Raw genomic sequence first — 16,950 nt, 5'->3', positions numbered from 1 at the left:
CTGAAACCAAGAGTCGGATGCTTAACCAACTGAGCCACCCGGGGACACCAATCACTGACTTTCCTTTTTGTCATTTTTGCTGCTTTAAATGTTTATTTATTTTTGAGAGAGAGAAAGAGAGAGAGGGAGAGGGGCAGAAGAGAGGGAGACAGAAGATCCGAAGCAGGCCCCGGTGCTGATAGCAGAGAGCTCAATGCGGGGCTCCAGCTCACAAACATTGAGACCCTGACCTGAGCCCAAGTCGGACGCTTAACCGACTGAGCCACCCAGGTGCCTCCCAATCACTGACTTTCTTAAACATGGATGTTGCATGTGCATTTTGTGTATTTATTTATTTATTTATTTATTTATTTATTTATTTATTATTTGGCGTTTTTTGTTTGTTTTGTTTCAATGTTCTTTCCAGCAGATTCACATCAGGAAGTTAGAAAGGGGTTCCTTTAGAGGCCATCGGATGTGGGACAGTTAAGGGCTGTGTGTACCTCAGGATGCAGTCTTGGTCACTGCTCTTGGGGACCTGTTACCTGCTCCCTAGCAGGATCAGAATTGTCTGAGTTTGTAGCTGTCAAAAGTCACAGTGGAATCTTGACTGTCAACACTGTAGAGGCCAGGAGGGGACTGAGACCAGGTGGGCTGAGCCTGAATAACTCGGAAAGTGGGGGGCATGAGTGGGACTAGCATCTAGAATTCCGGAACTTTCTCAGGGCCCTTGCTGACCAAGGTGAAGCCCCACAACATCCCAGCTCACTGCCGGGAAGGTTGAAAAGCATAGTGAAACCCATTGGTGCCAGTGACTGATGGTCTTCCTTAGAGGGTTTTTCAGTCTCTGAACTTTACATCTCTGAAGCCAACATGCACCCAGAGAGGCTAAGTTACTTGTCCAAGGCCACACAGCAAGACATGCATTCCAGCGTTTTGACCTTTGTATCCAGGTTGTGGTTTTCAGAAAATTCTGGTTCAGGCTTTTCTAAAAGGCAGCGTGAGCACATTCCAACATAGCAGGGAAGAAATGTTGTGTCTTTAAGAGAAGAGGCTTATGGTTCATGGGCAGAAGCTTCCATGGGCCAAGGCTCTTGGCATCTCTGCCCTCAGCCCCAGCTTCAAGAGGAGCATCCTGAGAGAACCTGAGACTTCTGGGTGCCTCAGGCACTGGGCATGAGGGTCTCAACCTGTGTGTAGACTTGTTTGGGCAGCATTACACTTGCGGGAGAGCCCCAGGTACTACCCAAGTGCGGGACCCCGGCTTGACTTTGCACTGTCTGCAGATCCTCACATGGCGCCCTGGGAAGGAGCAATGGGCAGGTAAGACAAGACAAGAGCCAGGCAGAGTGGGGGAGGAGAAAGGGGAGAACACAATTAACGTTCATTTCCAGGCTCAAAGTGTTTTTAAAAATCAAGGCAAGAATTAGATCTTATCTCCTTCCTGGAGACCCAGAAGGAAGGGCTTTCATGGCAAACATGACCAGCTCAGGTTATTTCAGTCCTGTCAGGGAGGAATCTGATTTACTGGCATCAGATGGAGAGAAGGAGGCTTATGTGCCAAACTGGCTTTGTCAACAAGAGTCCACTAAAGTTGAAGGGTCTGGTTTCTGATGGCCACAGTAGGAGGGTCTGCCCACGTCACTTGCAGGCCCTCAGACTCCTCGGGCTATTTCCTTCTGGACTGCGAGTTGCAGGCAATATGTGTCTCAAAGCTATGTTTGCATCTTGACAAACCAGTCCCACTTATGGGAGGAATAATCCACAAGAAAAAAGAACCGGCAGGCTTTAAACTGTTCTTCATAGTTTTGTTTTGAATACCAGAAAAACAATTTCTGGAAACAATCTGAATATTCTATGGTAGAGAAATGGTAAGTTAGGTATGTTATGTTATGGTATCTCATCATGATGGAAATGTTTAACGTGAGAAAATTCTGTGATTATGAAGACTGTAGCAAGAGGAAAAAAAAATACTCACAATGTAACATTAATTTTAAAAGTAAGAAAATGAGGTACAATAAAAATAAAACTGGATGAACATGGTTGCTTGAAAAAAAAATAAAAGAAACACAAATGAATGTGAAGATTACTAAATTGTTGTGATGAGACTATTCCTTTTTTTTCCCCCCTTCTGTTTCCAGATTATTACTATATGCAATGTGGTATGATAGTTAAGAACATAGAATCTGGGGGCGCCTGGCTGGCTCAGTTGGATAAGTGTCCAACTGGCTCAGGTCACGATCTCATGGTTCGTGGGTTCAAGTCCTGCTCTGTGCTGTCAGCACTGGATCCCCTGGATCCTGCTTCCGATTCTGTGTATCCCTCTCTCTCTCTCTCTCTCTGCCCCTCTCCCACTCGTACTCTGTCTTTCTCTCTCAGAAATAAATAAGCATTAAAAAAATAAAATAAAATAAAAAAAGAACATAGAATCTGGAGCCAGAGTATTCGGATTCAAAGCCCCAGCTCTACCACTTACTTACTAACTGTGTGCCTTTCAACAAGTTACTTAACCTCTCTGTGCTTTGGCTCCTCACCTGTAAAAATGGGGGTAGTAATGTTATCTAACTCTTAAGATTGTGAGGATTAAATGAGTTAGCAGATGTAAGTGTTAGACAATAATTGCTATATAACCACCAGCTATAAAAATAAATTTAATTATAATTTATCCATAGCCTCATGTCTCAATCATAAATAAGTGCTAACATTGGTATAGTTGTCTTTGTATTTTGTCTTCCTATTTGAAAGTGCTTTCATCTTCCAACAGTGATAGTCATGGTACTATCATGGTACAGTGTAAAGTACTTTTTTCTATTAATATAATGTCATGAGAATTTTCCACTAGAATTTCTGATGGGGGACCATGGTTTCCTGAACACTGCTTGCAACTTCTGTCCACCCTCCTCAGATCCCCAGGACTCTCTTCTCTGGCTCCTACAATAAATACTGTGGTTGACTTATTGCACACATAGTCACAATTCTCCACCCTGTTTTTGCAATGTGACTTTGTAGCTCCTCCCACCAAAATATGGGGTCTGCTTCTCCTTTCCTTCAATCTGAGCTGCCCCGGTGACTTCCTTTGGCCAGCTGAATGCAGCGGAGGTAAAGGTGGGCCAGTTCTGAGGTGCTTAGGTGCTTTCACTCACATAGGTGGAACCCTGCAGCTTCTGTGGAGAAGTTTGGGCTGGCCTGTTGGAGGATGAGAGACCATGTGGAAGAAGGTCCAGTTGCCTAACTGAGACCCTCCAAGACTTACAGACCACTGGCCCCCAAACATGTGAGAGAGCCCAGCCAAGGTCAGCAGAATGGTGTATCCAACCCTTGGAAGAATAAATGAGCCTGTTCAGCTGACCTGCAGATTCATGGAAAATGAGAATACATGTAGTTTGGGCCACTGAAGTTGGGAGTGTTTAGTTACGCAGCTACGGCTAATGGATATAACCCCCGGAGGAGAAAGGCTACAGATATGAGACCCTCTGATTGGTCCACTGGATAGGATGGGTGGGGCACCCTCTTCACCTCTTCCCTTCCAGGGTCCATTGTACTGGCTCTTGTGTCAACCCAGGTGTCATGCAAAGTTGCCAAAACCCTCAAGTAATCACGCTGGTGGTCCTCAATGGGTAGTCTGGTCCCCTTTCTGAAGACAAGGATAACCCCCTGGTGGGGGAGGAATCTCTCTGGGCCCCTTCTCCCCCATCTCCCACTGTGGGTCAAGTAATTTTGCTTGTCTTCAAAACAGGGAGGGTGGAACAGAGCTCTCAGGTCCCAGGCAGTCTGTGGGAGGGGCAGGCACACTCTCAGGCTCCAGGGGTCTTCAAACAAGACCTCCCCAGTCTTGCCCAGGAGCTTCCTCACCAACAACCTCAGGACACCTGGAAGGAGGATGGCCTGACAGAGGTCCTAGGTGGGGTCTGTCATTCTGCCCCCCGCCTAAGCTTGATGCCTGTCCAGCACTAAGAGTTAACAAACTGAACACTCCACGAAAACAATGTTGCTATGACACGCTGCTACACAGATTGACACAAACGTTTCAAATACTTTGGAGAAAGCTTTGTTTAGCAAATCGGTAAACGTGGTAAATTCAGCCCACTGACTTTTGGAGATGGTTTTGTCGAACCGACCCAAGATCCTGTGCCTGCCACGTCCTGTCATCCCCACAGGCCTGGCACTGCACTTATGTGTGAACCAAGGCTCAGGAAAGACACTTTACATTGAAGAGTCCCATGCTGGCATGTGTATGTCTAACTGGTATTGTCAGCCCAGGGACATCCTCCAGGCACCCTTGGTTATTTTCTCTTTGGACAGGTAGGCAGACACTCTCATACACCGGGGGGGCCAGAGGACAGAGGCCACATTCCCAGAGTTTGGCATGCTCAGCAGCTCTGTTGTTGATGACCCGGCCCCAGGATCAGGCCCAGAAAATGGTGGGTGGAACCACCAAGCCCGGGCAAGAAGGCACGGGCCTTGGTTTTCAGTGTTGAAATTTCTGGCCTCCCGCTTCAGGCGCCCTGGCAGGGCTCTGACTTCCCCAGCAGGCATGTTTATGGGGGTAATGCCTGGCTATAGTCATGACTTCACTGTCTTCTTACCGTAGCCTGGCAAGGTAGAGTCTGGGATCGTACCCCTTCACAGGTGAGGAGATTGAGGCTTAGCAGAGCTGGGCGACCCGCTCAAGGGCACACAGCTAGCAGGTGGTGGAGCTGGGATTCCAACCCAGATGGCGCTTTGCTTTGGGGAAGTCTGAGGTCTTGGGAATGCGAGTGTCTTCACAAGCATGCTGCGGGACCTGCTCTCTATGGAGGAGCCAGTTTGTTGTAGTGGAAAGAGGTAGACACATCCGGCTCCTGGCTCTGCCTCAGATTCTTTCTGAGCCTCGGTTTCCCAAACTGTAAAATGGTGACAATGCTTCCCTGATGTGGTTCCAAAGATTTAAATGAGATTGTACAATAAGGACCCGATAAAAAGGTTTGTTTTTCTCTTTTTGTTCTAAGTTGTTTGCAATTTTCTGCAATGGAATTAAAAATATGTACGTACACTGAAAGAAATCCAGAGTCAACATGGAATCCGTGCACCTCAATTATTCTAAAGTGTTGAGTGAGTAACAAAACAGCTGCCCTGTACTGGGCACAAGGAGTTAACTGGCTGTGTTTCCTAGGATCTGTGTGTGCGTGTGTGCATGTGTGTGTATGTGCACGCACATCCCTAATGTTGTTTTACTTCCTGTGAGTGCATCCATCCTGGGGAAGGGTTTGGGGATGGACTCACTCAGTAGGGAGAGACTCTTACCTCTCCCTTCCCTCGGCTTTGCCTTATTTCTTTCATGGAAACACTCCTCCTCCTTCACCAGGCTGGGGCCTCAGAGGAGAGCAGAGCTGCAGTCAGCCTGTCAGTGCACTTCCTCTCACCTTTCCTGGGCGGGTGCTTTACACTTGGGTGCAGGGTGTGAGAACGGGTTATTTTTACCGCAGCTGGATGTGATGCCAGTCTGGAGGGAGGGGCTGTCAGCCTCTCTGGAGAGGTGGCCAGAGGCTAAGGAGTGCTGTCTCTCTCTCTCTCCCTGTCCTTCATACCCAAGCTCCTGCTTTGTGCACAGGACTCTTGGTAGTTGGTGGGATTGGGGGATGGGTGGGAGGACCTGGCTCTGGTCATGGGCTCCCTGGGCCATGGTCCCAGAGGTGCCAGCAGGACTGGGGCCTTCTCAGACCTTAGCCGCGGAGAATTGGGGGCAGAAGCCTTGGATTAGTGTCAGGCCTGGCTGGCTCTAGGCTCTGCAGCTTTCCCTGGGGGGCTGCATGCACCAGGCTGTGGGGCCCTCCTACCCAAGGCCAGCAGAAGTCTTCTAGTGCTAACTTCACACCCAGGCCACTCCCATGCACCAGCTGGCCCTCAGCCTGGGCCGGTGCTGGGAGCTGGGTACCTGCAGCCTCCTTCGGGGCTGTCTCCCTCACCAGCCGGGGCCCCTGGGGGCCTCGTGGGAGAGGGCAGTCTTGCTCCTCCAGGCCTCACCCTGGCTCTGCACCTCCAGCCTGGTTCCTGGGACGCATGCTGCCTGCCCTCATCTCTGGGACGTTCTGAGCCTGGGAGTCCCATCCACCCACTGGTCACCTTTCCTCATGTGGCAGCTCACGAGGCCAGCCCTACCTTGGGTAGTAGCTTCCATGAACACCTTGCAATTCACCAGCCTCTCTGTCTTCCATGGCTCCCTCCTGCCCATCTCAGGCCTCCATGCCTGCTGCTTCCCCTGCCTGAACCCTCCCCTCTGTCTCCCTGCTGTTCTTCAGGTCTCAAATGCGGCCTCCTCTGATGCCTCCCACCCAGGCCGGGGGTGTTCCCAGTACCGTTTTCTAATTGCATGTTGTTCTTCTCTTGACAGAACGTATTCAGTTCAAAATGATTAATTTTTCATTTTTCCACACTAGAGCGGAAGCTCCATGAGGCCAAGATCACATCTGCTGTGGCCCCTCTGTGCCAGGCACAGGTGAGGGCTGATCCACATATATGGCCTGTCCCATGGCCTCCCCAGAGCCTCTTACCATCTGGACAGGGTGCTTACCTTTCTGGGCCGTCGGGACAGGACTAGGAACTCGGGAACAGCAAAGCTTGCCTTTCCGGGGCTTGGCAAGATGCCTAGAATGCCTTCTCCCTGAGGGTAGACACAGAGGGGCAGAGGCCCTTCCTTAGTGTGTTGGGGACACCATGAGGTTGGATCTGTGTACAAATGACTTGAGTCAGCCTCCGCTCCCAAGGTACAAAGGTCAGGGATATTTATTGAAGGAAACTCAGGAAGAGCCAGGCTGTGGGAGGGCCTGGGGAAAGGGGGGGGGGGGCCTGGAGGTGATTTATTTTTCAGAAATAACAAAGTCATTGTGGGCAGATACTCTCTTCCTCATGTCCCTGTCCAAAACACAGCATCCTCACTCAAAGTATCTATGCCCTTTGACCTGATATTCTCCCTTTGGCAATCTAGCCTAAGAAAATAATCTTAAATACAAGGAATGTTTTACATACACATATGCTCTTACCACATACTTAAAATAGTGCAAAATTATGAACCATCTACATGTCGAAGCATGAAATTCATCATAGCACACTTGATGGCAAGTTATACCTAAAAATATTACTTAAATAATACTATTTGGAGAATATGCCAGAAATACTCCTAAATGTTTTAGAAACTTTATGGGGAAAGGTATTCATATTCATTGAATTGTCATTAAGGTAACAGTGGCAACGTCTAGCATGCCCCCAAATAAAGGTCTGATAAACCGCGTTGCTTTGGACTGTGTTTATGAGGAATTCTAATCACTGTTTTCTGTATTACATATGCAGCAATGTTCACTGCAGAAAGTTCAGAAAACAAATACTTCCTATCATCCTACCGCTCAGAGATGACGACTGTTGACATTTTGGTGTAAATGCTTCCAGAATAATTTTAATAGTAAGTATTTTTGGTGATTATATAATAATATAGTGATTTTAAAAAGATACAATGTTTAACATATATAGATATATCAATTACCAAAAATGCTTGTCTGCAATATTGAAAAGAAATAAAATGTTAAACATGGCTATATTCCTGAGTCATGAAGATATGGGTGTTTTTCAACCCTATCTATTTATTTGTCTATGCTCCCAAATCCAATAAATGTTAAAATAACCATAATTGCTTTTTTTTTTATAGGGATGGTACTTTTTTTTTTTTTTATTTTTTTTAACATATAATTTATTGTCAAATTGGTTTCCATACAACACCCCGTGCTCATCCCAACAGGTGCCCTCCTCAATGCCCATCACCCACTTTCCCCTCCCCCCACCCCCCATCAACCCTCAGTTTGTTCTCAGTTTTTAAGAGTCTCTTAACCATAATTGCCTTAAAAAAATAATAAAAGTAGGCAGTGTCTAGAGAGTTAGGCAAGAGAAAAAGCTCAAAATAGCTAACCTGAATGAAACAAAGGCAGGAGTGCTAAATATTCATATCCACCGAGGTACAGGGAACATCTCTCCCACTTCTAAACACATACAAACATGCCTTCCCCCCCCCCCCCCCCCAACCACCACCACACCGTACTCATCTCATCTGTTGCAGCTGTTTGCTGGGATGCTCAGACTCACACAGTCTCCACAAAATTCACCGTACTACAGGCATGATACGAGTACAAGAGAGTGGCTCTAGAATTTCTAGCTAGGTAGGATTTAGGTGCAAGAATCTTGCCAGGAGGTTGCATGTTTGCATGGTAAACATCACCTTCACATAGCTGGTGTGTGGGTGTGGGGGAACTGGAGCTACGGATGGAGATCGTGGGGTCTAAAGTTCCCAGGCCACCCCTTGGTGCCGCCACTGTATACAGAGGTGCTACAGATTCAGGAGTGAGAGCCTGTCTTCCCAGGCCCAGGACTGCCTGCTGGGGACCTGCCCTCCAACATTTTTTGATTCCAACCTTCCCAGGCCCTGCATTCCCTGCTTGGGAACCAGCACTTTGGGGGGACAGCCCTACCTTCCACGGAGAAGATGGAGAAGCAGAGGAGCAAGATGCAGAGCAATCTGGAGAGGGCTAGAAACCTCATGGTGGGGTGGTGGGAACTTCACGTCCTGGGGAGACAGCGGTGCCGCACAAGTCCTCCCTTGGGGCCACCTCAGACATTTATAGAGTGACAGAGTGAGGTGTTTCCCAATGGGCAGGGCACCAGCAGGCTTGCAATTCTCATAAAGGGTAGAGTCAGCCGCTCCCAAGAGGAAAAAACCAGCTTTTCGAGAAGTTGAGAGTATTTAGTGAACTGTAACACACAGAGCTATAAATGCCCGGCCACGGGAGCTCCCAGAGCTGGCTTCAGTGGTCAGAGTGGCAAACCCCTGCCAGGGAAGGGCCACTTCCCAGTGTTGAACGTTAACTTTTAGTGTCAGTAATAATTCTATCACACCCAGATCTTCCTGTTCATTCCTAAGATGGGGAAGGAGGACCATAAAACTCTTTGCAAACCTCAGGGAGGACTTCTAAGCAATTGGTGAAATGTAGGGAGCAGAGAGCCTGGAATCAGATGACGTGGGTTTGAGCTCTTGCTTTGCACAGGATTTATCAGCAGTGTGACCCTGGAACTTGTCACTGAATGCTTCTGAGTCTGCTTCCCATCTGTGAAATGGGCACAAGCATGAACGAGGGCATGTGTGAGAGGCCATGTGCAACGTGGTGGATATCGATATAGCTGTTAAGGGGGTGGGGCTGCAGCTGGACCCTGATGGATGTTTATGATGAAGTGAAAGGGCACTTCAGGTAGAATATCAGCCTGAGCAAATGTGTGGAGAAGCAAACATCTTACAAGGGTGGCCATAGGGAAGAGTCTGCCAGTGGGTGCAGAAGGCTGCTTGTCACCTATTCACCGAACGTATTCTGTGGGCTAGGCCATGCACTTGGCCCAGGAGACATGGAAGACGCTGGACCTGACCTCAGGGAGCTTCCGTTGCTGGAGGCAAGCCATGCAGATACTCAGAATTTGTGTTTGCCCTTGTGGTATCATGGCCATCTGTCCTTTGCCTTAATGAGTGTGCCCTTCTAGCCAACTGGCTATCTGGTTTCCAGCTTTGAAGGGCACATGGGAAGATGCCAGTGTCTGGTTCAGCTCCCCCAGGATCTTGCTGGTTCCTGGCAGCCAATCGAGACATTCCCTGCTGCCCTTGACTGGCTAACAGTTGCGCTCCACTGGCCCTCCTCTCTTGCTAGAGATTAGAGATACAATTTAGACCATGTGTTGGGACAGTTTGGTGAGCAAATCTGTAGTTGGGGATATCTTTTTAAAGTCAGCTTTTATGCATTCACATCCACACAAAGAAACTGGTTGGGCTGCTGGGCTTAAGAACCACATGTCATATCATGTTAGGCACCTGCCCAGCCCCTGCCTGATTCCCTTTCCAAGCTGTGCTCTGAATCCTGAAGGCTGTGCTGAGCATGCAGTGGCCATAGCAGAGGGTATGGTCAGGGAGACCTCGGGGAGCCTACCAGGGACAACTCCAGGTGCCTTAGGAGAGCCTTTGGAGCAGCCACTTTTGGAAAGGGCCAGGAAGAGGGTGGGACTTGTCCTCAGCCTGCATTTGACAGCCAGCACACTGTTCTCCAAGGGCATGGTACAGGTCCATAAAGTCAGCGGTTTCCCAATGATGCTTCCTGTAATTAGGATTGTATCCATGGTCTACATCAAGGACTAATGCCACTGTTTTATTTTTATGTGAGGTCATTTGGGGGGTCACCACCAAGTTGGTCAACAGCTTACGTTTGGCTACCACTCACCTGTTACCTGTTGTAATAGGTAGTTTTTGCATTGGCATGGTTCCTGTTTGCTTTTGGCAAAGTGTCATCAGAGGAGCAAAGAGCAACTTATCTGCCAAAGGGGACAGGGATTGGGCCAAATCTGAACTCTAACTGCTTAGCAGTGGTGCAGAAATTAGACTCTCAGGTTAGTGAAGAGGGAGGTTTGTTTGGATTTCTCAGGACCCTCTGCCACTCGGCCGCGGAGTCAGAGAAAGACGTTAGGTTCTCAACACAGCTTTTTTCTCACCACAGATCAGAGCTGTAAGGGTACCTACCACACAGCTAAGGGCCAGCAAAACTGGCTGTCTCCAGGGCTCTGTTCCTTAGCCACTCACACATAGGATTCAGAGATTTGCAGCTATTCCTGGGAACACTTGTTTAAACGGGAAGAATAGATTCAGATGTCAGAATTCCACCCTGATTTTTGAATGCTTATGAAAAATTGCCGAAGCAATCTATGCCCGCACTAGTTTAGATAACACCGGGTATAAAGTATCAGTTTCCCCCAAAACCCCACTCCCCAGAGACCATCACTATACGCAAATTTTCAGCTGCTTTTTTTTTTTTTTTTTTTTTAACATTTCAAGGATAGTTGTCAACTTCTTACTTTAAAAAAGGAAGAAACACCTCTGGCTCTTTAGAATATTTGAAATCTCATGTTGGGTTGTGAGAAGTGAAAATGAGAAGCATTTTAACAGGAACACCTGTTAGTTTTAAGCATATGCAGTTTGGGTACAAAAAATTATATTTGAGGCTTTGAATAAATTATCTAAAGATGATTTTGAAACACTTGGAAGCCTTCCTGAGAAGTCTCCGGAGACACATCCGACACTCAGGGAAATTTACAAGGAAGAAAAAATTTTCAAGTCAAATTCGTGATTTCTAAGGTCAATTAGGAAAATGCCTGAAGCGTCCCCACCCTTTACAGGTAGAACATTTTTGGCCTGTGTCCCACACTTTACTCTTGGTTGCCACACTTTTTTTCCAAACGTGTTTCATGAATCCTGTAATTGATCAGAAATGACTCTCCCTCCTTTATTTGCTTAGCAAATTGCAGATCAGTTTACAATAGAGGAAGGAGCCAGACACTGTTGTGATCCTCAGCTGTCTTATTTAATCCTCCCACCCACCAACCCCAGGGAGGCAGGCACTGAATTTTCATCTTGCAACAAGGGAAAGTGAGGTTTTCTTTCCTCTCACAAAAACACTCATGGCAACTTCTCATCTGGAACCAGCTCGGCCTGACTCCAAAGCTGAGGTTTTTTTCCTAATGTTGGTTCCGTGAGAGCTCACAAGTAGTCGAAAGTAACCCACGTTGCTATTTAGCTTACCTGCCGCCCCCAAATTGTACAAGAAACCAATAGCTCCCTCTATTTTTTACAATTAACCCGAACTTCCTCATAAGCCTCCAGCTCACTGCCTCTTGCTACTGGAATAAGACTGGTAAATGCAGGCAGTGTTCCTTCTACCTCTGCCCTCACTGGTCCCCTGGGTTCTCACCAATGCTGTGCATCCTCCCACTGTCCTTTCTCTGGGGGTGGGCTATCTCCCTGTAGCCAGGACTGTGGGCTACCCTACCTTACCACAGTGGCTGTCAGCAGGCCTCGGGCTCTTCCGTGGGGGTCATGCTGGAATGTCACCTTTTCCACACCACAAAGGCACCTTGGGGAGACTAGAAGGCAAGGTCTTTTTTATCCTGTGGCCACTCGTGTGGGTACAGGAATAACTGTGAGGCCACTACCTGATAGGAATAATCCCTTGGCTGCTTTCCTGTCTCTGTCTGTGTGTCTGGAGTTCTGGGCCCTTTGCCCCCATCACCTCACACCTGCCCCGTGGTTTCAGCCTGGAGCCGGGGACTCAGAACCCCTGTCCACAATTTCTGTCTTCCTAACTCCCCTATACTCTAGAGCCTTGGGGTCCAAGCTCTAACCAGAGCTCTGCCATGTCTTAGCCTGTGCGAACCTGGACAAATTGCTCAACTGCTCTGTTTCTCAGTAAGAGAGTAGCTGAAGCTGGAGAGAAACAGATGCTTTGGATGAGAGGGTAATGCTAAAGTGTCATGCTACATGAAAATAATTGTTAGATTAGGTGGACCATTACCAGAAGACAGGTACATAGCTTTCCTTCCCTTTGTCAACAGCATCCGGTCTCCAAAACAATACCAGCCTCCCACTTGTGTTCAAGGATGTATGACGCTTTTTTAACGCGGAACAATGGTTGTCTTTTCTTGCCTCGATTCGGGTAAAATTAAAAAAAAAAGAAAAAGACACTGAAATTCAGGTCTAAATGACTGAGAGCAGGCCCATTACAAACGTGAAGTTTGACCAAGAGGGTGAGGACCGGGAAAACAATTGTGAGAGAATTGGGTGGCGGGAGGAAGGGCAATGTCAAGGTTGTCCACTTTTGCCAGTGCTTAAAGCCGAGAGAACCGCAGAGTTGGGATGAATCCTGTTTGTCAGCGTCTGTTCTGCGCCTTGCAGGTTTGGCAGCAGGCTTCCCAGAAGAGAGGTGTCACCTTTCTGTATTCTCACCCCCCCATCTAGCATCACCGGGACAGGGCGGGTGTTCAAGGTGCAGCCGGAGCTGTCATCCTGGCGTCAGCTTCAAGCCTGTTGTTGTGGACGCAGCGTGTCAGGGCTACAGGGACCTCGAAGGCTCTGGGTCCAGCTCGTCTGAAAGGAGACGTGCCAAAGGCCGCAGTGTGGAGACATGTTCTGCTTTCTGGGTCTTTCCACTAAGTTCCTAAAATCTGAGAAGCTTCTTTTAGGGTTTTCCAATGTACTTTCTTTCCAGAAGTACTTTCCTTTTGAAAAAAAATTGCTTAGGGGCAGCTATAATATATTGGCAAAGATACACAACACCCCATTTTCCTACCAAATGCCATTTTTTTCCTACTCAGAATTAACACCTGTGAAAATCTTGTCATGATTTCCCCATCTTCTTTGTACATGACTCTTCTACTTCAATGAAGTAGGTGACAATACTCCCATCTTTCCTGAGGCACCCAGTGTGGTAAGGGTGACAATTTGTGAGCACACCAGCAGAATCACAAGCACGTTTGGTTTGCAAGCAGAGAAGGCTGGGCTCCCAGCAAGTAGGGCAGGATACCTCCCATGATGCTGCATGTCAGGGCTGCCCAAACATCCCCCTTCCCTCAAGCAAGGAGCCTCCTCCAGGCACCAAGCTCTGTGCTGGTGTGTGTGGACACCTACATTCCTGTGGGCACGCACCCAACTGCCCCCTTTCTCCGAACTCCTGTAGCAATTAGTCTGGATAATGTTTTTGTAGTTTCTAGATGACTTTACAATTACCTTGGGTTATTTGTCGCTATTTCTCACTTTTGACCTACATGGTACCTAATAGAGGGCTCTGTTGACTTAAGCTCCTAGAAGAGTGACTTGTGTTTGGGCCCTAAATTTCCCACCGGAGACCTTCTGTCTCCAACATTCACTGCTCAAAGGTCAGCAGGGCCAGCGGCCTTCTTTCACTCGCAGATTTCTCTGTTTTACAGATTTTTCAAGCCCGGCTAGGACGCCAGGGCAGAAAGTTTCTCATTCATCTTTGTTCCCCCCCCCCCCCCCCACAATTGGTAGAGTTAATTCCTTCAGAATACCAAACTGAACCTATCAAATCCCTCACTCTCCTTTATGAAGTTAGATCACATCAAACCACTAACACTTTCTCAACTCCCACTAGTCCTGCTTTGGAAGCATTTTTGCATTGCTGGGAAATCAGTCCATTCAACCTGCATGACTTACGTAACTGGGTGTGGGGCTAATTTGTATCCTCTTGTGGAAGATTTCCTCTAAATCATCAGTAAAAGTCGCTACAATTATGGAAAGATAATCCTTCAGTTCCCCGTTCTTATAGGACAATGAATTATTAGAAATGGGAAGATAACTACTGGAATGTTTTTTAATTCTAAAATGCCACTGATTTTAAGATCGTTTAGTTTTGCAAAAAATCCATATTAATTCAGAAATGAAGTATAAAAAACAAAGCTCTTGGTATTGAGGCAACATGACTAATGAGTAAATAAAAATTAAGACCTAGAACAAACACCCTTCCTATGAAATCATCACGTAAATCTTGTTTCACGAAGCTCGGTGATGCTATGTAAAACCACTCTGGGGCATACAGGTGAGCAGCCCAGGTGGTTCACACACAAGGAAAGACGTATGATGGTGGCTAGCTGACATATCCAGGTGATTAGGCAACTTTTACAAAGTACTCAGTGGAAAGCATTTGTCTTAAATTTTCAAAAATTGTTCCTAAACTTGTGTGCTCATGTGTGAGCATGAATGGCAATTTGGTCCTGCTAGAAAATATCAATTCTCTATTTCTAGATCCAGTGAGGCTGTAGTACCCCCACCACCTATGAGACTCGGTGGCCCCTTAGGAGAACACCCCACCAGTGAGGAAGCAATACAAATACAAGCCATGAGTGAGGCAGAATGAAATGCTGAGGCAGAGGGGGACAGACTGCACACCTGCCCTCAGGCTAACTGGCTAGAATGGCCCATATAATCCCTCTTCCCTAATTGATTTCATCTTTGCTTCTGGCACAATATGCTCCTTTTGCAATTTTCAAGTGTTATACTGGGGGAACTTTCTCCAGTTTCCTGAACTCCTTTACAAAAGGCCAAGTCTTCAAGGTGATAGCTTTCATCTTTTCCTGAAAAATGGCTTCCATTCTGACTGCTAGCTAAATTGAGTGTATTTAGGGAGAACTCCATCTTACTGATTACATTGACCTTAAAAAAATCGTTTGACCAAGCAATTGAGTAAAGGAGTTTATAGTACTAGATATAACAAATAGGATCTGGGGAAGTAAAACATGATTACCATTTATTCTTCAGATACTGGAACCAATCCCTTTTGATAAACAATAACTTTTTTTTCATTTTTTTAAAATGTTTATTTTTGAGACAGAGATAGAGCATGAACGGGGGAGAGTCAGAGAGAGAGGGAGGCACAGAATCTGAAACAGGCTCCAGGCTCTGAGCTGTCAGCACAGAGCCCACAAACTGTGAGATCATGACCTGAGCCGAAGTCGGACGCTTAACCGACTGAGCCACCCAGGTGCCCCCTTTTTTTTTTTTTTTATAAACACTAACATTCTAACACTAAGCATTTTTAGCAAAATCTCAACCTATTTAATTTGTACAGTGCTTTTGATTCTCAAACAGGATTTCAGCCCTGTGGCATCCATCGAACTTCCCAGCTTGATTGACTAAGATGTTCGACTCTACCCCTTCTTGCCAGCCATATGACTTTGTGGAAATATCGAACTTTGGTGGGCTTCAGCTTACTCCTTGGAAAATGGGAATATCAAGTATCTAGCCCAAAGTAATCTTATGATTTATGCAAAGGACTTAGCATACAATAAGCAAATAATACAATTGAATCGTTGGCAATTAACAGCGTTATCTGCACCCTCCTGCCATACTGTAATGATACAAATCTTGGGTATCACTCAGTTTCAAGAACTTTAACATGGACACACACCCTCTGTCCAGATGAACAATTTTAAAGGAAACATGCCTGCCTTTCTTCCCACGTTCTAATATTTTCAAGTACGTAGAAAACATTCAAGGGTTCGAGGTCCTGACACAGAACACACACACCTGTTGTGAGCAGGAAATCAGGCTTCCAGGGAACTGCCATTTCTTGCCATCCTTCCCTGCTTTCCTACTCTTCCTCCAACATACTCAGGCTGTGTCAAACACCCTCCCTTTACTATGTGCTGAAACAATTGTTTTCTCTTGGAAGACTTCCTCCTGGCACACTTTAGAAACACAAAGCTTTGTTCACTAATGGACCATGTTTCCCCTGGGTTCAGGCACCATGGTACCTGACACACATGATTTTTCTTTTTTTTTTTTTAAGTTTTTATTTAAAATTTATTTTGAAAGAGAGTGAGTGTACGCGCAAGTGGGAGAAAGGCAAACACAGAATTCCAAGCAGGCTCCATGCTGTCAGTAGAAAGCCCATGAACCGTGAGATCGTGACCTGAGCTGAAATCAAGTCGGATGCTCAACCGAGCTAACCAGGTACCCCACCACACTCCTGTTTTCTGACTGAATGTTTAGGATACCATTCTAAAAAACCAAAAGGGCCTTTATTTTTTGATTTTTGAGAGAGGGCGCAAGTGACAACGGACAGAGAGAGACAGAGAGACACAGAAGTGGGGCTCATCCGAAGCAGGGCTCAAGTCCACCTGATGCGGGACTCGAACTCACAAACTGTGAGATCATGACCAGAGCTGAAGTCAGATGCCTAACATACTTGAGTCACCCAAGTGCCTTGTGATTATTATTTTTAATATTTATTTATTTGGAGCAGGGAGGGGCAGAGAGAATCCCAGGCAGGCTCCATGCTATCTCCCGCACTGTGAAATCATCATCTAAGTCAAAATCAAGAGTCAGATGCTTAACTGAGACACCCAGGTGCCACCTGTGTGATTATTTTTAAATATATATCTCGGTTATCCTGTAACGCTTCAGGGGATGTTTTAGAACATAAAGAACAGATATTTTTCTTTTTTGCCTAAAGCCTATCCATGTGCAGGTCTTCACTCTTCCCTGTTAGGAATGTGAAGTAAAGACCTTGATGGCATGTTAATGGAGTCTAGGAACTAGTGATTTTTTTTTTTTTAAATCACTTTAGATCT

At 46.6% G+C, this 16,950-nt stretch overlaps 1 protein-coding gene across 1 annotated transcript; it reads right to left on the bottom strand.

The window, feature by feature from the left end:
• Window positions 1-338: 338 nt before the first annotated feature.
• On the bottom strand, window positions 339-9,404 carry GPR15LG (G protein-coupled receptor 15 ligand). Its single transcript, XM_040485593.1, has 3 exons — window positions 8,472-9,404; window positions 6,530-6,619; window positions 339-1,281 (listed from the first exon to the last, which is right to left on the bottom strand). The coding sequence occupies exons 1-3, from the start codon at window positions 8,539-8,541 to the stop codon at window positions 1,196-1,198; spliced, it is 246 nt and encodes an 81-aa protein (XP_040341527.1). The 5' UTR covers window positions 8,542-9,404; the 3' UTR covers window positions 339-1,195.
• Window positions 9,405-16,950: the final 7,546 nt, after the last annotated feature.

This window comes from Herpailurus yagouaroundi, unplaced genomic scaffold, assembly GCF_014898765.1.
Source record: "Herpailurus yagouaroundi ecotype Mexico unplaced genomic scaffold, PumYag 163, whole genome shotgun sequence".
Taxonomy (NCBI): domain Eukaryota; kingdom Metazoa; phylum Chordata; class Mammalia; order Carnivora; family Felidae; genus Herpailurus; species Herpailurus yagouaroundi.
Note: the sequence above shows the minus strand (reverse complement) of the source record. Positions and strands in the feature narration are given on the sequence as shown.